At 42.2% G+C, this 25,576-nt stretch overlaps 1 protein-coding gene across 1 annotated transcript in view; it reads left to right on the forward strand.

The window, feature by feature from the left end:
* Positions 1-742: 742 nt before the first annotated feature.
* Positions 743-25,576, forward strand: part of MMP21 (matrix metallopeptidase 21) — a 32,737-nt gene continuing 7,903 nt past the window's right edge. The window contains exons 1-4 of the mRNA XM_089669831.1: positions 743-898; positions 5,350-5,980; positions 8,387-8,526; positions 13,572-13,713. Coding sequence (XP_089525957.1) covers positions 743-898; positions 5,350-5,980; positions 8,387-8,526; positions 13,572-13,713 — 1,069 coding nt within the window. The remainder of the gene's footprint in view (positions 899-5,349; positions 5,981-8,386; positions 8,527-13,571; positions 13,714-25,576) is intronic.

Here is a 25,576-nt window from a genome sequence, read left to right on the forward strand (position 1 = left end):
TATTTATGGACCTGACTGTAAATTCTGATGCAGTTAGCATGATACAAGGTGGATAGTTGTATTACGATGGTAGGACATTTTCCACAAGATTATGGATGTTTGTCCATTGTATTTTATGCCCATTCACTCACAAGAACATTTGTGAGGTCAGGTCTATAGTATAGGTGGTCAGGTAACCACAAACCGCAGGCTAGTGTACCTTGTAAGGCTTTGAAAAGATATCAGGAGGGAAGTGACATGCGTTTTGGAAATCTCTGTTTCTTATAGAAATATATAAGATACAATCATTGAAAATCCACGTTTGCATTTACATTTGGATTTGCTTTTCTCTTCATAAACTTATGTTATCTCTTTGAAAATAAGGGTTTATAGGACAAAAATTGTGAAAGAATGGAAAGTTTAGTCAAAAAACAGGGTCACCCATGGAGATATCTGGGGACACCATGCACAAAGGTTTATAAACCAACCTCTATAAAAACCAGATGACAAATAATTCCCTGTTGAGCACACATTGTCACCACACTGAGACCTATGTTTGTTTGTGATAACCTAACACATCTCAGGCACACTTTGCTGCTGAGAAAACAGTAGTGTAAGAGGTTTGTTGTTGGGTGAGAAAAGCAGAACACAATAGTCACAAGTCAGCAGTCCATAAAAGGAACCAGGCGATCATAATCAAGGCATTGCCTCCAACAGCAGCAGAATAACCACAGAGGTAGGGTCAGTCTTGTGCAATACAGATATGCAGGGAGCCTGGTTCTTGATTGTGTGCTGCTACTGCCTGGCCATCGGCAGGTTAACATTGTCGGAGAAGCTCTTTTACCGCAGGGACCATTCTGATTTACAGCCATCCAATCTCCAGCAGGCTGAGCTAGTAACAGATATCATTTCTGCACAGGTAAGCCGCACATACAGGGGTTAGATAAAAAAATGGAAACACTACACGATTTGCAGGCGTGAAAGTGATGACGTGTTTTGCGCTTAAAGTGGAAGTGATGTAACATTCTTTTGCTTCCGCTGTGTGATGAGACACCTAGCTAACAGGTGGAAAGCTTCACTTTTGTCATTCTCTGAGTGTGCTGCTAGTAATATGGAGTCATGTTAGAGCTTATTGAGCTTCAAAGAGGGCAAATTGTTGGTGTAGGACTGAGTTTTCATGGGACTGAGATCGAGCTCTGCAGTCACTTTTGCAGCAGTTGTTTTCTTATGTCACGATCCTTCGCAATGTCCTGTTGTCTCTTTCAGTCAGTTGACCATGTCGATCATGCTTGGGCTTATCAGACATCATATTCCTGAAAACTGTATATGCCTTCATAACCTTTGATACTGTACCTCATGTCATGGCAAACAAATTGGCAACTTCAGTCACAGAGGCACCAGCTAAGCGGCACCAACAATTTTTCCTCTTTAAAACTCTGTAAGCTCTAACATGACTCTGTATTACTAGCAGTGCATGCATTGAATGACGAAAGTAAGGCTTCCCACCTGTTAGCTAGGTGTCTCATCACACAGTGGAAGCAAAAGAATGTTACATCACTTCTGCTTTGAATGAAAAACATGTCATCACTTTTACACCTGCAAATCATGTAGTATTTCCATTTTTTTTGTCTAACCCCTGTACAATATACTGTGTTCAGTGTCCTTGTTTGCATTTGAGAATGTTTTCTTTTCCATAAAGATGTATAGTAGATTAGTTATGTATTTTTCACAGCCTTTTTATGTGAATAGGACTCAAAGAAATTGAAATCTATAATTTCCCCAAAATTTTGGCAAAAATCGAGAGACTGTAGAGTAATTCAATTATAATGGCGAAATGCATTACAGTTAATAGAGAAAGCCCAATTATGGTTGTTTCTGGTCGTTTTTACAGAAGTTCCTTTAAACTATCCTGCACCTGTTCTTATCCCATCATTAGCCCCATTATTTGAAGGTTTTTTTCACAGAAAGAAAAAATCAAAAACAGACAGCGGAAAAAGTAGATTTTTGTTGTTGGGCAAATTTTTTATTGATTTTGCTGAATTCAGTCTGCTCATCCCTTACTCAGTTTCAATACAAATAGCTTTTATTATGTAGAAAATACAGTACCACTTGCCAAGCAGTAAGTTTTCAGTTTTAAATTGCTAAGCCAGCAAATATAGAGTTCTAATTAGTTGGTGTGGGTTGCTCAACCTGTGCACATTACTTTTTGCATTACTGCATATGGCAATGGGTATGCAGACATCTTAAAGAAGAACTATAGGCAAAACTTTTTTTTTTTACATTTTGGATAAAGTAATGGAGGGTTATAACCCGTGTCAGTTATGTTTTTGCCATCTGTGTCCCATTGCCAAAACAGGAAGTGAGAAAATCTCTATAAATTAACCACTTCCAGTCCAGACACTTTTACCCCCTTCCTGACCAGGGCAATTTTCAGCTTTCAGCGATATCACACTTTGAATGACAATTGCGCGGCCATGCAACACTGTACCCATATGAATTTTTTTACCATTTTTTTGAGACAGATAAAACTTTATTTTGGTGGTATTTATTCACCACTGGGATTTTTATTTTTTTTGCTATGTAAATGAAAATGTCCAAAAATTTTGAAAAAAAGTGTTTTTCTTATAAACTTTTTTGCAAATAAATAATCTTTCATCATAAATCCTGGCCAAAATGTATTCCATTATCTTTTTAGTAAAAAAAAAAAAATAAGCCAAATGAGTTTATAACCAAAAATTATAATTTTTAAACATTTTTTTTTACATTTTTTTTTTTTCATATTATTATTTATTTTTATTATTTTTTTTTTTACATACTGTCACCCTAGCAGTACAGTATCACCATGGTGACACTGTACTCCTTTGGGGGGTGATGAAGTTTTTTTTTTTTTTTACACTGATTGCTTTTACACCCATATAGGATGTAAAAGCAATAATTTCTTTTTCTCACTGTCTGCATTCTTGCAGCCATTGAGAACTACTGAGTGAGCTGTGATTGGTCACAGCTTGTCACATGGTACAAGGCTGTTGTGAATAGCCTTGTACCATGTGACCTCTGTGATCATTCACAGATTTCACACGTAGTAAATAATGATGTCAGAAGTGACATCTTGTTTACTACTTTGCATGTGATCACTGATTGGCCAATCAGTGGTCACATGATCGGGACCTCGTACAGAGGTCCCGTCCGACGATCGGTGTTTCACTGTGTCCGGACACCGGATTGTGCTCCCAGGGAGCGCGCACAAGCAGGGTGCGTGGAGGCCGTTTATAAACGGCCACCCGACTCTGCAGTGCCACCGTCCGGCCGTTTATATACAGCGGCCAGTCGGGAAGTGGTTAAAGGGAGTTCCTTGGAGACCCCCAGGTCACCAGAACTAGTATCCCCATTGGAAAATTTCCCCTCTATTATTTTGAGGTTTCTTTTACTTTTGATAACAATGGTAAACAAGACAAATAGAGAGGGTGAATCTCCTTAACGGGGCACAGATAGTGATTAAGTTGGCAGGTGTTCTCATCCATTTCTACTCTATACAAAACGGAAAAAAAAAACAAGTTTTGCCTTTAGTTATACTTTATGTCCCATCAGTATCTTAAGTCCCATTTCTCCTCCTAAGTGACGGCAAACCATTTCTTTACAGAGAACCATTTTAGCTATATCACTATTTAGTAGCAAAGAGTAAAGAGAAGTGTGAAATGTACAGCACAGAGATCACTAGCGGTCTATGCAATGATGGATATTCAATCCCTGATGGTGACCAGCTGAAACTGAGACAAAAGAAATATCAGAGCAAGGAAACTCTGGAGCTTTCTCTTTCTTTCCCTAAGGATGGCCACATATGTAAGGTGGATGGAGGAATCCATTGTCAGATCGGCTTCTATTGAACAGGAATGGTCATAGTTGGATCGAAACTCAGCCAGTCCCTGCTGAACTGGCCAAATTTTGATCCATCTATAGGCAGCTTTAGTATCTACTCTCCTCCCCCTACCTCCAGTGAGAGTTCCCTCTTTTGGCTATTGCCATATTGCTATTCGTTATCCTTGCTCACCCATTTTCCCTCTTTCTCATCTTCTCTTTCTTTTCTTCTCCCCCCTTCTTTCCTTTTTGAACTTCTTTGTATTAGCAGAGAGAATAGTGAAGACTGTACATTCACTCTAAATCATCAATCACTACTGAAATTGTTATAAGTAATGATGGTGTGATGTAGTACTTTACAAATATTTTCATCTTCTGTAAACATATTAACAGTGACTATGATCGATACGTAACTCTATAACTATGAAAAATCTTTCTAATAAAAACTATTGAAAGTGAAATATCAAGAGTAAGGAAAATCCCACATGATGTCCTTTTCTCTAAAATAAGAGTTGTTGTTACATACAAACTCACTGTGCATGGTATGGCTGCTAGGAAATTAACCATGACCCTAAAACTGTCCATAGATGGATTGAAATTTGACCAGATCAGTAGAGACTTGACAGATTTCATTCTATCTATGGCCATTTCCACTCAACAGAAGTAAATCTAATGAAAGAAACTGATTATCCATAGTCTGCCTAATGCTGCAAGGCAATGGTACTCACCACTTCGCCACTATGCTGCAAATCAGCAACTGCATGCTACTTAGTAATTTCAGCGCATAACCTTTATATTTTAATACTATGTATACCTCCCAGCTATCTCACCATAACTTCCCACTGTTAACAGATGTTTATTACATGCTTTACCAGGGGTGGACTGACAACTCATGGGGCCCCCGGGCAATATGGGATCATGGGGCCCCTGTGTCCTTGCCGAAACTCAAAAAAGCCTATGAAAAAGGTACCAGGGGCATCTCATGGGGCCCCCTACTGACCCCGGGCCCTCGGGCAGTGCCCGAGTTTCCAAATGGTCAGTCTGCCCCTGTGATTTACTGTATGGAAAACTATAACAATCAGGCATATCAGTGTTCACTGTATCTAACCAATTATCAGTCTTGTAAACCTTGCTTTATGTATTTATATTTAGCTCACAATAGGTGTTAAATTTGGGTCATAATGATCTTCAGCAGTGTTGTCAACCTAAACCTGCTGTGTTAATGCTATTAACAGACTGTATCATATACTGTATGTCATTCTTTATTTTGCCCATAGTTACACTTTAACTTACATAAGGCTCAATTCAAGAAGCTACAATGCATGGGTATTAGCCCTGACATTCATGATTTTCAGCCAAATGGTGGTTATTTCTAGCACTTATTGTTGACAATAACAATCGTTATGAACAATAACGGTTATCATAGCTTAGTGAATTGAGACTATAATGTTTATGTTTTTAAATCAGTCTGGGCACAAGAAATACCAATAATGTATATATTTACATATCCTTCAGCAATATTTGATAAAGTATGGCTGGACGGAGCCGGTAATTTGGGAAGAAACACAAGCCAGTAATACAAAGCCACTAAAAGACACCAGCCTTATGGAGGAGGCGATAGGAAGTACAGGACAGCGCTCCACTGAACCCACTAAAAGTCCCCAAATTGTTGAAGCACTGAAAAAATTTCAGAAGCTCAATAACTTGCCCACCACTGGAAGGCTTGACGATGCCACCATCAATGCCATGAATAAGCCAAGGTGTGGAGTACCAGACAACCAGGTCTCAAAAACCAGTCAGGAAAAGCCTAGCGTTCCTAGAACAGTAAATAAAGCCACCATGCCAAGTCAAGGTGCAGATGCTCCAAAAACTCGACGGAAAAGGTTCTTGGACTTGTTAATGAACTCAGAGAAGAACACAAAAGAACAGGAAGCATTCCAGAATTCTGGAGGAAGAGTGTTCAACAAAAAGCTGCTAAAGTGGCGGATGATCGGAGAAGGGCACAGCAGTCAGCTGTCCATCAATGAGCAGAGATACGTCTTTAGGCTAGCCTTTCGTATGTGGAGTGAAGTCACGCCTCTGGATTTTGAAGAGGACAACACATCTCCTTTATCACAAATAGACATCAAGCTTGGATTTGGACGAGGTATGGACTCTATATTATTTTATTGGGAGATCTTACTGCACTTTGTGTTTGACTTTGCAATGTTGTGCATCTAATGTTTATCAGTGACCTCCAAATATCAGCTGGAAAATGTTCAAATTATCTACTCCACTAAGATTTTTCGTTGGTTGTGATGCATTGGAAGCCCATTCAATACAAACGGCTGCCTTAACACAATGCACAGTGACGTGCGAAATAACATGTTAGTACTCGTGTGGTAATGCACTGCAAAAGTACCCAAAAGTATGAAGGAGCCCTTAATAAACATAAACTACATTGCAGTTTATGTACAAAAACTATTTTACAGCTTTTCTGAAAAAAAAAAAAAAAATCAACATATGGGAGTTTCTGAGGAACTTTTATCTGTGCAAGTACACAGGTCAATTACAGTCTAAAAGATAATGTCCTCCAAAGAACAGCTAATTGGGAAACAACAAGCTTAAAACACACTAAATTTGCTGCATGCTTACATTTATGGTGTGAAGGTGAAGCAGTAGTCCTTAGAATCCAAGGACACACTCTACCATGCATTGCCACATGCTCACAGTCATGATGTTTAGGCGAAGCAGGAAGGGGTGCTCCAAAGAACCACAGAACATACTTTACCATACAATGCCACGTGCTCACATTCACAGTATATAGCTGAAGCAGCAAGGACCCTGGGGTAGTCCTCAGAACCACAGAACATACTTTACCATACAATGCCACGTGCTCACATTCACAGTATATAGCTGAAGCAGCAGGGGCCCTGGGGTAGTCCTCAGAACCACAGAACATACTTTACCATACAATGCCACGTGCTCACATTCACAGTATATAGCTGAAGCAGCAAGGACCCTGGGGTAGTCCTCAGAACCACAGAACATACTTTACCGTACATTGCCACGTGCTCACATTCACAGTATATAGCTGAACAGCAAGGACCCTGGGGTAGTCCTCAGAACCACAGAACATACTTTACCATACATTGCCACGCACTCACATTCATGGTGTATAGCTGAAGCAGCAGGGGCCCTGGGATAGTCCTCAGAACGACAGAACACACTCTACCATGCAATGCCACGTGCTCACATTCACAGTATATAGCTGAAGCAGCAGGGGCCCTGGGGTAGTCCTCAGAACCACAGAACATACTTTACCATGCATTGCCACGTACTCACATTCCCGGTGTATAGCTGAAGCAGCAGGAGCCCTGGGATAGTCCTCAGAACCACAGAACACACTCTACCATGCATTGCCACGTGCTCACATTCATGGTGTATAGCTGAAGCAGCAGGGGCCCTGGGATAGTCCTCAGAACCACAGAACACACTCTACCATGCATTGCCATGTGCTTACATTCATGGTGCATAGGTGAAGCAGCAGGGGGTCGTCATCAAAACCACAGAATACACTCTACCCATGCATTGCTATGTGCTCACAGGCCAAGCAGCAAGGGGCAATCCTCAGAACCACAGAACATACTCTGTCATGCATTGCTACATGCTTACATTGATGGTGTGAAGGTGAAGCAGCAGAGTATGGTCCTCAGAACCACAGAGCACAGTCTACCATGCATTGCCACATGCTTACATTGATGGTGTGAAGGTGAAGCAGCAGAGTATGGTCCTCAGAACCACAGAACATACTCTGTCATGCATTGCCACATGCATACATTCATGGCCACTCAGACAATATACATACATATAGCCAGAACATAGCTAGTAGGTGCAGAAACTAAATTAAAGGATGAAAATTAGAACCATTAAGTTGGGTATTAATGAAACGTAAGAATTAGACTTTGCTTTAGATATCCACTTGTAAATACTGTCAGCAAATTATAATCACTTAGAGGATAACAGGTACAACGTGCCAATAAAATAAAATGACTAAACAGAATGTTCTTAATTAGTTTTTCACTCTCAGGAAACCCTTTATTTGTTGTAAGACGGCTGAGGATTGATACTCCACACTATATTATACGCTGAGACAGCATGTAATTATACAATTCTCTTTAGTATGCAAATTTTTTTACATTTATATTTCCTTGTGATTTATTTTTGGTGTAACTGAGGGTAGACAGACAAGACTCTGGGAAGTCGTGAACAGTGCATGTTTGCTTATACTGGAACCTTGTTTAAAAGGAGTAACACAAAAAAAGTTGGGGTGACAGTCAGATTTGAGTATTAAACAGAAAGACAAAGTTCAGATACCACCCAAAGTGATATATTACAGTACAGTGGATGACAGTCCTCTCCCCTGACCTGGCCCTTTTTGGTGCTGGCTTGTGGCTGGTCATGGCTCCACCCCCTATCAGATATGGACTTCTCCTGCAAAGAGACTATATGCACTTACTGAATTGTATGTATGGTGTTCACTCATTTGATGCACATGTATCTTCTCCTCCAGGTCGCCACTTGGGCTGTTCCAGAGCGTTTGATGGGTCTGGGCAGGAATTTGCTCATGCCTGGTTCCTGGGGGACATCCATTTTGATGATGATGAGCATTTCACGGCCCCAAGCAGTGACAATGGCATTAGTCTATTAAAGGTAGGTGATTAGGTAGGTGATTACTGCAGTTTGCAGCTGTCCTTAAACTCCACAAATTGGCACTTTGTCCCTGAGAATGTCTTTGGTTTAAAGCTGAGCTCCAGCCTTACATTCTGTCTTGCACAATTGTACAGACTCCTCTGCTGTACTGAATATGTTTAGGCTCCATGTACACAGGACATTTCTGAACGATGGAACCTGACTGCTGGAAAACGTAGGTTAAAAAACGTCTGTTTAGCCACGTTTGCATACTGCGTTTATGCGCGTTTATGAGCGTTTGTGCTTAGAAGCGTTTTTTAAAGATAATCTCAGGAGACCTTCGCAAATGCCCAGAATGTACTGAAAAACAGTAAAAAATTAACTATTTCAGACATTTTGAGAGAAATAGAGAGAGCAGAAGCAGAAAGAGTAGTATGTGTTGAGATTAGCTGTCTTTTTATTGTTTTTTTTGTGGTGTTGCAGAAAGAATTGCAGAAGTGTCTAACATTTTCTTTCATGTATGGTGTACCAGGTCCATTTGAGTACCGGGAAACGGCTTTGCATGCATTTTTTATGATGAAAAAAGGCTCTGGACAGCATCTGGAAATGGAAGAGTTAAAAAAAATTTCCAAACGCTTATAAACGCAGTTAGCCGCGTTTACAAGCATTTGGCGTTTGAAACGCTAATAAAATCTGCTCCTGAACACAAGTTTGGTGCGTTCAAAAAAACGACTGTAAACTTAAATGCCTGTAAACAACTGTAAAGGACGATGTGTACATGGACACATAGGAAAACATTAGGGTGAGTTCAGGGGCTGCTGAAGAAAAAGCAGAAAAGCTCCTAAATGTGAGTTTATCAGCTGCAGTGTACATGGAGGCTAAGTCTTGTTTCCCTGGTTGCACATTGTAAGCTGCTGCAAATCAGATTACAGCATCATCTAGCCCTTTTCTCCCCTACCTGACTGTCTCTTGCCCACCGCTTCAGTTATGGAGACTCATCATCACATGCGGGCGTTACCTGGGGTGGTCTACATGCAAATACAACCTGACTAGGAACGCCCTCTCCTCCAGACTGACATCCACCCTTCAAGGCATTTTGATATTTGCATAACTCCTCCCAAGAGCCAGCACAGTGCTTGTATCAGGACTAAGGGCTTTTGAGAGTTTGCTGGGATGTTTGCAGGAAGCTATGTACAGTGAGGAACAGAAGTATTTGAACACCCTGCGATTTTGCAAGTTCTCCCACTTAGAAATCATGGAGGGGTCTGAAATTCACATTGTAGGTGCATTCCCACTCAGACAGAATTAAAAAAAAAATTCAGGAAATCACATTGTATGATTTGTAAAGAATTTATTTGTCTTGCACTGCTGAACATAAGTATTTGAACACCTGAGAAAATCAGTGTTAATATTTGGTACAGAAGCCTTTGTTTGCAATTACAGAAGTCAAACGTTTCCTGTAGTTCTTGACCAGGTTTGCACACACTGCAACAGGGATTTTGGCCCACTCCTCCACACAGATCTCCTCTAGATCTGTCAGGTTTCAGGGCTGTCACTGAGCAACACGGAGTTTCAGCTCCCTCCAAAGATGTTCTATTGGATTTAGGTCTGGAGACTGGCTAGGCCACTCCAGAATCTTGATATGCTTCTTACGGAGCCACTCCTTGGATATTTTGGCTGTGTGCTTCAGGTCGTTGTCATGTTAGAAGACCCAGCCACGACCCATCTTCAATGCTCTGACTGAGGGAAGGAGGTTGTTGCTCAAAATCTCACAATAAATGGCCCCATTCATCCTCTCCTTAATACAGTGCAGTCGTCCTGTCCCCTTCGCAGAAAAGCACCCCCAAAGCATGATGTTACCACCCCCATGCTTCACAGTAGGGATGGTGTTCTTGGGATGCAACTCATCCTTCTTTTTCCTCCAAACACAACGAGTGAAGTTTAGACCAAAAAGTTCTACTTTGGTCTCATCTGACCACATGATTTTCTCCCAGGCCTCCTCTGGATCATCCAGATGGTCATTGGCAAACTTCAGACGGGCCTGGACATGTGATGACTTGAGCAGGGGAACCTTCCGTGCAATGCATGATTTGAAACCATGACGGCGTAGTGTTCTACCGACAGTGACCTTTGAAACTGTGGTCCCAGCTCTCTTCATGCCATTGACCAGCTCCTCCCTTGTAGTTCTGGGCTGATTCCTCACCTTTCTTATCATCAGTGATACGTCGTCTTTAGCCTCTTCCATTTTCTAACAATTGCTCCAACAGTTGATCTATTTTCACCAATCTGCTTGGCAATTGCCCCGTAGCCCTTTCCAGCCTTGTGGAGGTCCACAATTTTGTCTCTGGTGTCTTTTGACAGCTCTTTGGTCTTGCCCATGGTAGTAGTTGGCGTCTGACTGACTGTGGGGTGGACAGGTGTCTTTAAAGAGCTCAGACAGGTGCTACTAAATTAGATTAATGAGTGGAGTAGAGGTGGACTTTTTAAAGGCATAGTAACAGGTCTTTGAGAGCCAGAATTCTTGCTGTTTCTTAGGTGTTCAAATACTTATGTTCAGCAGTGCAAGACAAATAAATTCTTTAAAAATCATACAATGTGATTTCCTGACATTTTTTTTTAATTCTGTCTCTCAGAGTGGGAATGCACCTACAATGTGAATTTCAGACCCCTCCATGATTTATAAGTTAGGGAACTTGCAAAATCACAGGGTGTTCAAATATTTCTGTTCCTCACTGTATAGCACCTTGCTGGCCCCTCTCACTAGCTATGATCTGCAAGCATTGCATAAAGAAGCTCAGAGACCCATTGACAATGAAAATGCATCTCTATTATTGTGCTTCTCTATGCAATGCATATCATGGCATTGGAGAGAAGGTGTGTGTCGAAAGTCTACTGGAGCAAGGAATAAGGTAAGTATTATTCCTCTACCTCTAGACTTACTGAGCATTTATCCATCGCAATGCATGGAGACCTCATTGCAAAATTATTATTTTGTTCATTCTGCCTCCATATTGCCTGGATTACCTGCCCCATTGTGCCACCATTGCAGGCATTGCAGGGTGTTTGCATCATGTCCCCATTCTGTTGATTGAGTCACATTTGGTGGGCAGTAGTTGACTGTTGGGATACTTTTTGTCATACTGTTATGCAAACCATGGCATGTATCACTGGCAACATGTATACACCCCTATTCCCTGCCTTTGGTTAGGAGAGAGTGGTTAAAATGCGGTACAAGCATGCAGTTTTTTTTAGCCCCCCTCAACCGCAAATGTGAATGAAGCCCTAGATGTCTGATGAACAGAAACCAATCCAGGCGTTTTCTGTTGCACGGAGGAATCTTTGGACTGATAAAAGCATATGTTGGGATATAAACCTCTCTGGCGTTTTATGATTACTGTTCTCTCTAATGAGCATTTTATAGAGGCTGAACAAACAACCTGGACAAAATGTTCTGTGATTTGTCTAACGAGCCGAAAGCTAATACCGTCTGTGCTTAACAACTTGTAGAATTCATATTCTAAAAAATGGAAAATAATACTTGAACAACCGATATTTCGGGACAGTGGAAGAGTTTGTTGTTGATAGACCCATTTGGGCATATAGATCCTGAATGGCCTAACTAAATACCATAGGGCCCTAGGGGGGGAACCATGAAAAGCCATTATGGAGCTTCTTCGTGGGTCATACAGAAATTGCCTTGTTCTGCTCTTCAACTGGCTGAATGAGTTCTCTTTTTTCAGGCTTTTCCCCTCTTTTGAACCTGGTGATCCTGCAAATAACACATCTCCGGTCCCTAATGCAGGTCATAGACGGGTCGTTTATCGGCCGAATTTTTGTCCGCACGACAAATCGCCCGATATTCATGCCATTAGTGAGGCCAGCCCGTCGGCTGTTTTTAGCGGATCTTCTCATTTATTTTTATCGGTCATGCTGGAAAATCCACAAAAAACTGACGTTTTTCATGGACATTGATGGCCGAAAAACGGCCGGTCTATGACCTGCCTAAGTGGCTGCTCTCAATCCTCCACCGTATCTATGGAGGAGGACCTCCTTCTCTCTAGTTCCCTGGTCTCCTCCTCCCATGCTCGCCTCCGGGACTTCTCCAGGGTGTCACCCATCCTCTGGAACTCCCTGCCCCAACCCATCAGATTATCACCTACTCTCCTCACCTTTAGGCGCACCCTGAAAACCCATCTCTTCAGGGAAGCCTACCCCACCCCCTGCTAACTTGCCGACCTCCTCCACTCTTCCTACCACTCCATCCCCCACAGCTATCTCCTCCTGTGCCACTATCCCCTCCCTCCTAGATTGTAAGCTCGAAAGAGCAGGGCCCTCGATCCCCTCATGTTTTGCATTGTATTGGTATTGTCCTGTCACATGTTCTGTCCCCCTTTGTAATGTACAGCGCTGAGCGAACTATTGGTGCTTTATAAATACTGTATAATAATAATAATAATATTGCAGCTTACCAATCATTAACTGTAGTGGCTGCATTCGTTTTCTTTTTTAGCTTTTTTTCCCCTCTGTTCTCACCTGATGGTCACTTACACACCTCCTGTATTAGAATGTCCCCACTCTGGATGAAGGAGCACATCAGACAGCAGCACTGTCAGTCTGGGGGGGAGGAGTTGTGGTAAATATACTAGCAGATATAAATACACTAACAAATTGAAGCCAAACTCCAGCTCACACTTTTAACGCAGTTACAGCAAATCATTATTTTTTAATTTGGCATAATTAAATTAAACCAGATCATTGTACGCACCCCTGTCACTGTTAATGGTTCTCTTAACTCCCTAACTGCTATATCTGCAGGACAGCTTGTTCTGTTGAAATACAACTGATTTACTGGCTAGAACAGAAGGTAAAGGAAAAAAAGCTTAAAAAAGAAAACTAGTGCAGCCATCACAGCTAAGAACTGGTAAGCTGCAATACAATAAATGTTAGCCTTTGGGTTTAATACCACTTTAAACTCGTGTATGGTTTAAATATTACTATTGAACCTTCTGGTATAGGCTACATTTTTACCTATATATTTCTGATTGGTGGTCTGCTCCCAAAAACAGGTGGCAGCTCATGAAATTGGCCATGTGCTCGGACTATCTCACATCCACAGGACCGGATCAATAATGCAGCCCAATTACATTCCGCAGGAATCTGGCTTTGAACTGGACTGGTCTGATAGGAAAGCAGTACAGAGTCTATACGGTAAGAGCCACTGATATTCTATCACTCGATACAGTATCTGCTACCCTATGCCTAGAAAACACCTAGTACTTCCAGGTATGGACGAGTGTGTGACTCACTCCCCATTATGTCATGTGACAGCACTGGTGCTTAGTGATTGGCCCAGCTCTGTTGATCTTTGGATCGCCCTTCAGAAGTCATTTGACAGGCAGTGGGGAGGTGATATGATACTCCTCTCTATGCCTGTTTTCACCCTTAAAACCCACACCACCATTGCAGTGAGGCTACATTCAGGTGAATGGGTTGCTTGTGAAGGGCAGTATTGCTTGCTTGCAAAGTATCACAGCCACAAACTGTGGTTGTAAATATCAGACATGAAATATGAACAAAGCATATCCCTCTATAGTGTGTACTTGTCTCAATCCAGAGCACTAAGTGTTATTTCTGTCTGCTTCCGCACTCCTTTGCTATCATAATGAGTCACTTCTGACACCAAAAGAAAAATGGTGACAGGGGAGGGACCTTCAGCAGATTGAGTGTCTCAGCTCTGTCCCTGTGAGCTGTGTGGAGTGGAGTGTGTCTCTTCCCTCCAATCAGCTCTCAAAACTCTCCTCACTGAGCGCTGCAGTGTGTAATTTTAGCTCTCCGCCCCTTTTTTTGACAGCTGAGACAAGCTTTATAAATTCTGGACTTTGAACAGATGTAGAGAAGAGGAGACTGCAGATAGACAAGAGGATTTGTTTAACCATTTGATGCCTGGCCTATGGCCAAATGGCATCCGCAAAAATGTATTACCTTTCCGGGAGGCCGCCATATGGCGTCCTCCCGCACATGCGCAGTTTGCGCGCTTGCAGAGCCGCGCAGCGGCGCGATCTGTCACCGGCCGTGTACCTCGGACACGGCCGATGACAGATCTGAGTACCGGCCCCCGTTGCCAGTACCATGTAACCTGCTGTGACCAATCACAGCAGGTCACATGACAGTTGTATACAATGGATGGCTTCATTCATGCCATCCATTGTATACTAGTGTCTAGCTGTGAATGGTCACAGCTAATGACATGCACATGTCATGTGATTAGCTGTGGCCAAATCACAGCTAAGCACAAAAAAAAAACCCCTGAATGAATTGATGTCATTCAGGTAAATGCTTGCTTATAGCAAAGTAATTCTTTGATATAAGCAAATTGTGTAAAAAAAAAAAAAAAAAATACTGATCACTTCCCCAAAGTAGTACAATGTTACTATGGCAACATTATACTACTTTGGACATAGTGAAATATGAAAAAAAAAATCTTAAAAAAAAGAAAAAAAAATTAATAAAAAATTTAAATAAAAAAAAAATATATATATTTTTTTTTCACACTGTCACCAGTCAGTGTCCCTGATCACCGCCATGCCAATTGTATGATGACGCTGTACTGCACTGGTGACAGTATGTAAAAAAAAAAATAGTGAAAATTTTTTTTTTCATTTTCCGAAAAATTATGACAAAAAAAATACAACTTCAAAAAACTCGCCATTCCTCTTATGAAGTACGTCGGACTGTCTACTCTGCAAAAAGGGGTCATTTGGGGATATCTGTCCTGTTCTGACATTCTTGGACCTCAAGAAATTAGATTGGCTGTCAGTACTTCAGGATTGATCAATATTCAGATCTGTACCATAGTTTGTGAACTCTATAACTTTCCTACAAACTAAAAAATACATCCTAATTTGGGTTATTTTCACCAAAGACATGTAGCAGAATACATCTTGGCCTAAATTTATGAAGAACAATTATTTATTTGCAAACTTTTATAACAGAAACAAAAAAAAACGTGTTTTTTTTCCAAAATTTTCGTTAATTTAGCAAAAAATAAAAACCCTGGCGATGATTAAATACCACTAAAAGAAAGCTCTAGTTGTGTGAAAAAAATTATAAAATTTTAGTTTGGGTACAGTGTTGTATGACCGCGCAATTGTCATTCACAGTGTGAGAGCGCTGAAACCTGAAAACTGGCCTGGGCAGGAAGGGGTAAAAGTGCCCGGTATGGAAATGGTTAAGCTTTGCGTATCATCTGAGGCCAGTCATTGTACTGGGTATATGTAAGGGTATACAACCACTTTAAGAGGGAGCAGTTGGGGAGGGTGGTAAAATGTGGCTCAGCAGTGTCTTTCTATGCCCCCCCCCCAACTACAAGTGTAAACGTCTAAGGCAGTCTGAAGGTGGACTTTGCCTTTATAAATCCTGAGTTTGGGATTTCCGTTGTGACATTCTTTGCCTCCCATTCCACTCCACATTAGCAGAACAGCAGCTTTGTATGGCTTACTTAGTGCTGAATTGGACCCCGACAACCTCACACGGCTGTCATTTTTCACAGGTGCCCAAACCGATTAGCGTAGCAGACAGAGTGTAAGGGGAGGACACAAGTTTCTGGAGTCTGACAAATTCAGGAGCCGAAAAGTCACCTTATGCACAATAAATTGCATTTCCCCTAATGTGCTGCGAACATACAGCAGAACCTCTCTGTTTGAATAGAAATTAGATAGAGATTGCAGATGATTTGTGATGCATGTCAGGGCTCACTTCATATCTACAACCTGCTGTAATTATACCCCGAGCTCTGCGCTCTCATAAGATTCCCTTCCAGTGAATGAAGAATTGAGATACAATGGTAACGAGGTGAACCATTATTTTCTGGAGTGCATCTTGCCAAGCTGTCCAGCAAAGGCTGTGTAAGTCATATCTGAGGTTCGTGGTCGGTTTTAGCGCATTGTTCACTGCGGATGTAGTTGGCCTATCACCATTCAGTGTGAAACTGACCACACGTGTTCCAGCTATGCAGTGCAAAGGCCTACTTGAAGGGATTGCATTGGTTAAGCATTGTTAGTAACAGTGGTGTATTTAGGTTTTGTGCTGCCCTAGGCAACACAAAAATCGTCTGCCCCCATGGACACCGACCAACACCCCTGCCCCCCTCCTGGGAGAGCCTTCCACTACCCCCCTTGGTGATAGAGAGACACTCATCTTCACAGCCCCGGGAGCGAGAGTCAGGCTCTACATACACCATCAGCAGCCCGCAGCCTCTCTCAGATCCCTCATGGCGCGCGTGTCCCTTCTTTCATCCCTTCTTCTAGGGGAGAGTTGCTGCCCCCTGAAAAATGCCGCCCTAGGCAAGTGCCTTGTGGTAAATACACCCCCGGTTAGTAAATCCAAATAAAATTGCACAGCGATTGAACAATTAGATTGTAAGGCCAGCCATTAACCTTAGAGACTGGACAGATATGCTGGCACAATTTAGCATTGCTCCTACAGTGATTGGATTATCATCGTCTTCTTGGTCCAATGCTGGACCACTGTCCTGCTGCATAGTGACCACGTGGGGTGCTCCCTCAGGCACAGATGCCGTTCATAGAAAGCCTTGTACTGTTCTCAATAAATGCAGTGTTCTCTGGCTGGACAAGGTAGGGATTGTGATGTCACCGCCCTGCCACTCCTTTTCTCTGTAACATAGGGGGTGGTGTTTTGTAGTTCACAAAAGTGAACTGGGCAGGGCTAATCGCACTAATTGAGGTTTGAAATGCAGCAGCGATCATATGCTGGCCGATATTAATATTGGATGATTTTGAATTTAATCCCTCCTACATCGGCGGTTCAGGCCCTTTTTTTAGTCCTTTCTGTTGGTTGAAATGCAGCAGACAGCACAGGAAGTTACAAGCTTACTGTTTTTCTGGCAGGATCAACAGCTGTTTTTTTGGCACTTAAAAAACAAATAAGGCTAAACACTTTCAATGGAATGTTTAATGGACCAAAAGGGTGCAAATAAGAGAATTTCATTGTTAGGGTTTCCATACACTCACAGAATGTGTTTGGAGGATGGTTTGTGGAAGGGAGTTCCAGATAAGAAGAGAAGCTTGTGAGAAGTCTGAAGAACGATTGTAGGGGTCTCCAAATGTTTCAGTTTAAGGACCATGTTTCTCTATTCGTAGGGCGAAACAAATTCCTTACATCAGGGTCCTCATCAGAGTCCCAATCAGAATCCCCCTTAAATCACAATCCCTATCAGAGTTCCCCTTACCCACTTTTATATGGGTCCCCATTAGAATTCTCCCTTACATCAAGATCCCCATCAAAATCCCTATTAGAGTCCTCTTTATATCAGAGTTAACCACTTTCATTTGGGTCCTCATCATGGCCCCTTACACCAGAATTCCTACTAGAGTCCCCCTTACATCAGAGTTACCCACTTTCATTTGGGTCCTCATCATGGCCCCTTACACCAGAATTCCCATTAGAGTCCCCTTTACATCAGAGTTACCCACTTTCATTTGGGTCCTCATCATGGCCCCTTATATCAGAATTCCTATTACAGTCCCCCTTACATCAGAGTTACCCACTTTCATTTGGGTCCTCATCATGGCCCCTTACATCAGAATTCCTACTAGAGTCCCCCTTACATCAGAGTTACCCACTTTCATTTGGGTCCTCATCATGGCCCCTTACACCAGAATTCCCATTAGAGTCCCCTTTACATCAGAGTTACCCACTTTCATTTGGGTCCTCATCATGGCCCCTTATATCAGAATTCCTATTACAGTCCCCCTTACATCAGAGTTACCCACTTTCATTTGGGTCCTCATCATGGCCCCTTACATCAGAATTCCTACCAGAGTCCCCCTTACATCAGAGTTACCCACTTTCACTAGGGTCCCCATCAGAGTCCTCCCCCATATCACAATTTCCAATACATCAGAGTCCTCTCTTACATCAGGGTCCTGCTTACATCAGAGCCCTCCCATACATTGGGGTCCCCATCACAGTCCCCCTTTAGATCAGAAGCAGAGACCATAGGCAGCCTTTGCTGACCTTAAAGCAGAACCTAAGTCAGTATACGTACCTCCTCTCTAACGTCTGATGTCCGATGGTGTCTCTTGCTGGCGCTGGAATTTTCTCCCTGGATGCCAGTCTTCAGGCATTGTCATTAGCTGGTATGGGATGAAATAACTCCCTCACATGCACACTAAGACCATGCCAGTTATGTAAGGTGAGCTGCGCATGCACTGCTCAGTTTACATGCTGTAGAGCACTGAGAACAGGCAGGTTTATTTTATTGCATTGCGCATCTCTTCTGCGATTACCAGCCTGCTGCAAGTTTTTTTTTATATAAATGACTTCAGTTCCGCTTTAATTCCCCATCTATGCACATTTAGGATATGCCACTGACCATATCTTCTGGCTGAATGTGACCTGGGGGCCATAGTTTGGAGGCCCCTGAACCCTTGTCACTCCATTCCCAGTATGTGAACCAGGATCAGAGTGGATGTCTAGTTTGATATGGGAGGATTGTGCTCCGAATGAACTTTTACAGGCTGATTATTCTTATTCACCATGGTGAGAAATATTCTCTTTTTGCATTTTTGCCATTTGTAGAAAATTGTTTTTGATGAAGTTCAAGAATACAAGAAAAAAAAATGTCAAAATGTCCTTGGGAAAAAAAAAAAAGCCCAATTTACCTGCAGGAGGCTTTCTTCTTAGCCCTGCCATAGGTCTGCTCTGGCACAGCGTCTGCCATCCACAGATTTCCCGTATGTAGCTGGCACAGCTCTGAACTTTCCGCCAGTATATTAGGACACCATTGTATCTGGATGTTCTCATGTCGAGGTGTGACATTTTCATTTGTAGCCTCGGGGGATGCAATCTTTCTTGAGCATCGCTTGACACAAAGCGAGATGTGAGCAGAGCTGTCTGTCTGTGCGAGTTTAGCCCGTGGGCAGCACACTGGCCCAGACTGGGAGCTGGATGTGTGTCATGTATAGACCTCTGTTCTTCCTCAGTCAGCGGGTGATGTCTCTGTAATGCAGTGCGGTCACGGCGGTGCTGTGCGCGGCCAAGTCATTTCACAAGGGTGCTTACACCTGATGATGGCTTCTAAAAGTCTCCTCGTTCCACATACCAATCTTCTGTTTCATCTCCATTCTGAGCATGCCTACAGCACAATGCTGCTCATTTTAAATGCAAGTCAGTTTCATGTGAAATGGCATAGAGTAACATTTATATAGTAGGCTGTCTATGTACAGGCAGGGGGGCTGTGTGAACGCCATGGATGATTCTAGTGTTAGAGGCTACAATTGCCCCAAGTACAGAAAGCAATGAAACGGTCTCCGCTAAAATGAACAAAATCAAAAACTCCCAGGGGTCTTAGGGCAGTGATTCTCAACCTTCCTAATGCCGCGACCCTTTAATACAGTTCCTCGTGTTGTGGTGACCCCAACCATAAAATTATTTACCCAGTAATTATAATTCATGAAGTGTCGTTTTACCTCCAATACTGCTGCTTTCAACACAGTAGCTGCTTTTAACAGAGTAGCTGCTTTCAACACAGCAGCTGCTTTCAACACAGTAGCTGCTCTTTACACATCGGAAATATGTGTTTTCCCGATGGTCTTAGGCGACCCCTGTGAAAGGGTTGTTCGACCCCCAAAGGGGTCGCGACCCACAGGTTGAGAACCACTGCCTTAGGGCTACATAAAAAAGGCACAGTGTAGACAGTAGCCAGGAGGCGGATATCTCGTGTTAGCACAAGTCAGTTCAGTGATCCAGCCATACAGATGTGCGGTTATTGTTCAAGCAGCTGAAATGGGCAAGTGCTAAATACATTGAAATATACACAGATCAGCCATAACTTTATGACTACTGACAGGTTAAGTGAATAACTTTTATTATCTTGTTAAGTGGCTTATGAAAGTTGGTGGGATATATTAGGCAGTGAGTGAACATGTTGTCCCTGAAGTTGATGTGTTGAAAGCAGAAACAAATGGGCATCGCAGTTTGTTGTGTATGGGGCTGTGTAGCTGCAGCCCTGTCAGGGTGCCCATGCTGACCCTTGTTCACAGCCAAAAGAGCGTACAATGGGTACAAGAGCAACAGAACTGGACCACGAAGTAATGGAAGGAGGTGGCCTGGTCTGATTCATCACGTTTTCTTCTACATCATATGCCCATAGCTGTGTGTGTATGTCGCTTACCTGGGCAAAAAATGGCAACAGGATGCATTATGGGAAGAAGGAAAGCTGACAGAGGCAGTGTGATGCTTTGGCCAATGTTCTGCTGGGTAACTTTGGGCCCTGTCATTCATGTGAATGTTACTTGACAAGTACTACCTACCTAAACATTGTTGCTGACCAAGTACACCCCTTCATTGAAACAGTATTCCCTGATGGCATTGGCCTCTTTCAGCAGAATAATGAGCCCAGCCACACCACAAAAATGGTTCAAGAATGGCTTGAGGAACACAACAAGTTGTGGACTTGGCCTCCAAAATCTCCAGATCTACAATCCAATCTAGCATTTGTGGGATGTGCTTGAAAAACAAGTTCGATCCAAGGAGATTCCATCTCGAAAATTACAGGACTTAAAGTATATGTAAACCCTCACCTTGTGAAACAACCCATTCAGTTTAAATTAGAAATTAAAGGCAAAACATTTGTGTATAGATATACAAACCATTATAAATACCTTTTTACCCCCTTTTTTTGTAAGTGATAACATACTCTCTGTTCTCAGCTGTATAGGGAACTGGGAGAGGAGAAACAGCAGCACACCAATCTTCCCAGAGAATAGCTGGATGAGAGCAGGATGAGTTCTCAGCACAGCCATAAAACTGACCACGCCATGCTCTCATGCCTAGTGTGGTCCGTGAGAGTGGGTCAATTTCCGGTACCCGCTCCCCAAAAGTGTTAATCCTTAATTGGGAGCAGTATTTAAAGTGGAACGTCCCCTTTTGGGTGAGCTCCACTTTAAACACATTAATGAGATCATGCATATCTGATGCCCCTTTACATATAAATGCCAATATAAAAATAAAAAATATCAGTGCTAAGCAGAGACTTGTGCATCCAGCTGGATGATAAATCTCACTCTCTTACTGTAACTACAAGCTGATTTGCTGTACTAGGTGCAAAATAAAAAGCAACCAAGGACAAAAAAACACCACATTTTTTACAAAGCAATAGTGCAGGAATAAGGCAGTCTATCTATCTGTAAAGGGCCGTAAATAGATGTGAAAATGAATATAAATAAGCCTGGCTGGAGAGTGAATATAAACTATACAGCCATAGAAAGCACAGAGGTAATGTCTCTCCGTGTAGAAATACATCCAGGAGTGTCTTCCTGTAATAAGATAGAAAAATAATCCTTGGAAGAGTAACCTTAATCAAAATATCATGCATACAAATAAAAGTCGAAAAAACCTCATAAAACCAGCATATGACTGCCGGTGAAAGCGGCGAGGTAATATTCCTGACTGCAGGTAACTAATAATAATGATGTAAATGTAGAAATATTAAAGCTGCTGGAGGGGTCCAATTCAGTGGAGATTCACACGCTACATGGGGGATCGCCGCTGCTACGTGACCGCAATGTAATGCGACAGAACGAGCAATGTTCCGCTGGAGATAGACGCAGCTTTTCACAGGTTTTTTTTTTTTTATCAAGCAATACATCGTGTAAAAATGTTGTCTTGGTTTATAAGATGAATGATTTCCCTTGTGTTCAAAGCTGAATTCAGGCAGACAGTAAATAAAGTCTTTTTATTTATAACAAAATATATCATTAAATGTATTTTAAATGCAACTGGTGTAAATACATGAATACTCTGGTACAGCAGTAAATTCAGACTAGGAGAGGGAGGGGCTGTGCTAGCAGCTAATTAGGTGTACTACCGTCAAATGTACTGGCAAGGATTATGCAGGCAGGAGGAGAGAACAGAGAGATGGCCTGTTTAGTCAGTTTCTGCTCTTTTACTGTCCAATCACAACCTAAGGGTTAGGATGAAAGAAGTGCAGATGTGACGATCGTGGCGCATCACACTGTTTCTGTTTTTTAACCACTTGAGCTCCTGAGGATTTACCCCCCTTAATGACCAGGCCTGTTTTTGCTACTTGGCGCTGCACTAATTCAACTGATAATTGCGCGGTCATGCAACGCTGCACCCAAACGAAATTTACGTCCTTTTTTTCACACAAATAGAGCTTTCTTTTGGTGTAATTTGATCACCTGTGCGCTTTTTATTTTTCACGCTATAAACAAAAAAACGCCAAAAATTTTGAAGAAAAACAATATTTTTTATTTTCAGCTATAAAAAAATATATAGTAAACTCAAAGTTGGTTATAAATTTAGGCCAAAATGTATTCTGCTCCATGTTTGTGGTAAAAAAAATCCCAATAAGTGTATATTGATTGCTTTGTGTGGAAGTTATAGCGTCTACAAACTATGGTATAAATACTGCAATTTACGCCATTTTTTTGCTATACAGCGCTGCGCTAGTTTAACGGACAATTGCGTGGTCATGCAATATGGTACATAAATGAAATTTACATCATTTTTTTTCCCCACAAATTGAGCTTTCTTTCGGTGGTATTTGATCGCCTGTGCAGTTTTTATTTTTTGCGCTATAAAAAAAAAAGGCTGACAATTTTGAGGAAAAAAAAAACATATTTTGGACTTTTTGCTATAAAACATGTCCAGTAAAAAAAAAATGCAAAAATCAAAATTTAGTCATAAATTTCTGCCAAAATGCATTCTGCGACATGTCTTTCCTAAAAAAAAACCCAATACGTGTAAATTAATTGGTTTACGTGAAAGCTATAGCATTTACAAATGGCGGGAAAGATACTGGGATTTTTAGGGTTTTTTTTATACTAATAATAGCGGCGATCAGCGAATTATGGCGGCGATCAGGGACTTATGGCAGCGACCAGCGACTTATGGCAGGACTGCAGCGGACATTCTGACATTGAGGGGTACTGACTTGGGGTCACTGACATCCCCAAAAACACTAATACAGTGATCAGTGCAAAAAAAAAAAACTGACACTGTACTAATGGCACTGGGGAGGAAGGGGTTAACTTTATTTTGCAGGGAAGGGTTATAGGAGTGAGGGGAGTGTTTTACTAGGGGGCGGGGGTGTGTACTGGGCAGGACAAGGCTGATCAAGAAAGTGAAACTATTCTTTCTCGATCAGCTCATCCTCGAGCTGACAGAGAGGTGACAGACAGCACAGCTACTGCAGCTGTGCTCTCTGTCACCATTTACCGCCGATCGCCGGGACATAGCCGCTAACGAGCGGCTGTGACCCGGCAACTGACATCTGCGGCGGTGATCCACAGGACAAATAGGGCGGCAGCGCGCCTCGCGCACACCCCCTATTTGTTTACAAAACACACGTTTTAAAACGTGGTTTTGCCTGTGAGTGCCGCCCTGCCAACGTATATGTACAGTGGCTGGGCGGCATGCGGTTAAACAAACACACTGACATTTCATTATTATTATTCAGGACTTATATAGCTCCAACAGTTTGCGCAGGACTTTACAATATAAAGGGAGACAGTACAGCTACAATACAATCAAAACAAGAGGATTAGGCTGGCCCTACTCACAAGAGCTTACGATCTAATAGGGTGGGGCAAGTGGTACAAAAGGTTAGAACTGTGGAAGATGAGCTGATGGAAGTGATAAATGTTTATTTGTAGGCATGATAGGCTTCCATGAAGAGATGAGTTTTCAAGAATCGCCTGAAGGGAGCCAGAGTAGGAGATAGCCGGACAGATTGAGGTAGAGAGTTACAGAGGATGGAAGGGGCTCTGGTGAAGTCTTAGAAATGAGCATGGGAGGAGGAAACAAGGGAGCTGGAAAGCAGGAGATCATGAGAGGAGCAGAGAGGGTGGTTGGGGTGATACTTGGAGACAAGATTATTTCATTTCTATTACAGTGTGAGGCAGTGGTCTTAAACTAAAAAAAAGTAGTGCAGCAGCAAGGCGGTGGTGTAAACCAACCAGATCGGAGACAATAAAATTTGCCTTGCCTTGCAGTGAAACTGCACTGGAATAGCCAAACAACACAGTCCTACCGCACCTGGTGTAAACAGGCCCTAAACTGGAGCCATGTGCCATGACTGTTGTCCCAGGCATCCTGTTTCAGGGTGGCTCCTTTCTCTTGCAGCACTCTATGGTGCCACCCTTGCATGCAGGAACTAGAATTGTGCCTCACCACACAACAGAAACACACAGCCCCAAAGCTGAGGATGGCAAGGCACTCTCCTGCTCCTCCTTCTCCCTATCCCTTCTTCAAGCTAAAAGACTGGCTCTAGACTGCACTGTCCACTGTTTACGATTTTCTGTGAATACCAGAAGTTCGGGAAAGCAGCACTCAGAGAGCAGGATCCAGCAGCACTGAAAGCTGTAAATCAAATGCTGGATTAGGAATTTTAATAGTTTACTGGGGAGCATTTCTTTTATTGTGCTTAATATGTTATACTAAAAAAACACTGAGGGCTTAATACTATTTTAGTCCCCTCCTTAAAGCAGAAGTAAATCCCAAAACAATCTTTTATTATATTGCAGATTACTAATACTTAGAAGGGGTAATTGCATTATTTTCTTTGTTAGGCCTTTTCCCTTTATTTGCACATTTTGATCATGCCACTTCATTTAGTTCAGCAAAATGGCAGTTAGAGGGTTGGACAAACCATTTAACTTACAGGGGTGCTTACAAAGATCAGCTTTTATTTATTTACACTATACTGCCAAAAGTATTGGGACATCCCTCCAAATCACTGGATTCAGGTGTTCCAATCACCTCTATGGCCACAGGTGTATAAAATCATCACCTAGGCATGCAGAGTGCTTCTACAAACATTTGCGAAAGAATGGATCGCTCTCAGGAGCTCAGTGACTCCAAGCGTGGTCCCGTGATAGGTTGTCACCTGTGCAATAAGTCCATCTGTGACATTTCCTGGCTACTAAATATTCCACGGTCAACTGTTAGTGGTATTATAACAAAGTGGAAGCAACTGGGAACAACAGCAACTCAGCCACGAAGTGGTAGGCCACAAAAAATGACAGAG

The sequence above is a fragment of the Staurois parvus genome, unplaced genomic scaffold, assembly GCF_062004578.1.
Source record: "Staurois parvus isolate SC_StPar_1 unplaced genomic scaffold, SC_StPar_1.0 ptg000009l, whole genome shotgun sequence".
Lineage (NCBI taxonomy): Eukaryota > Metazoa > Chordata > Amphibia > Anura > Ranidae > Staurois > Staurois parvus.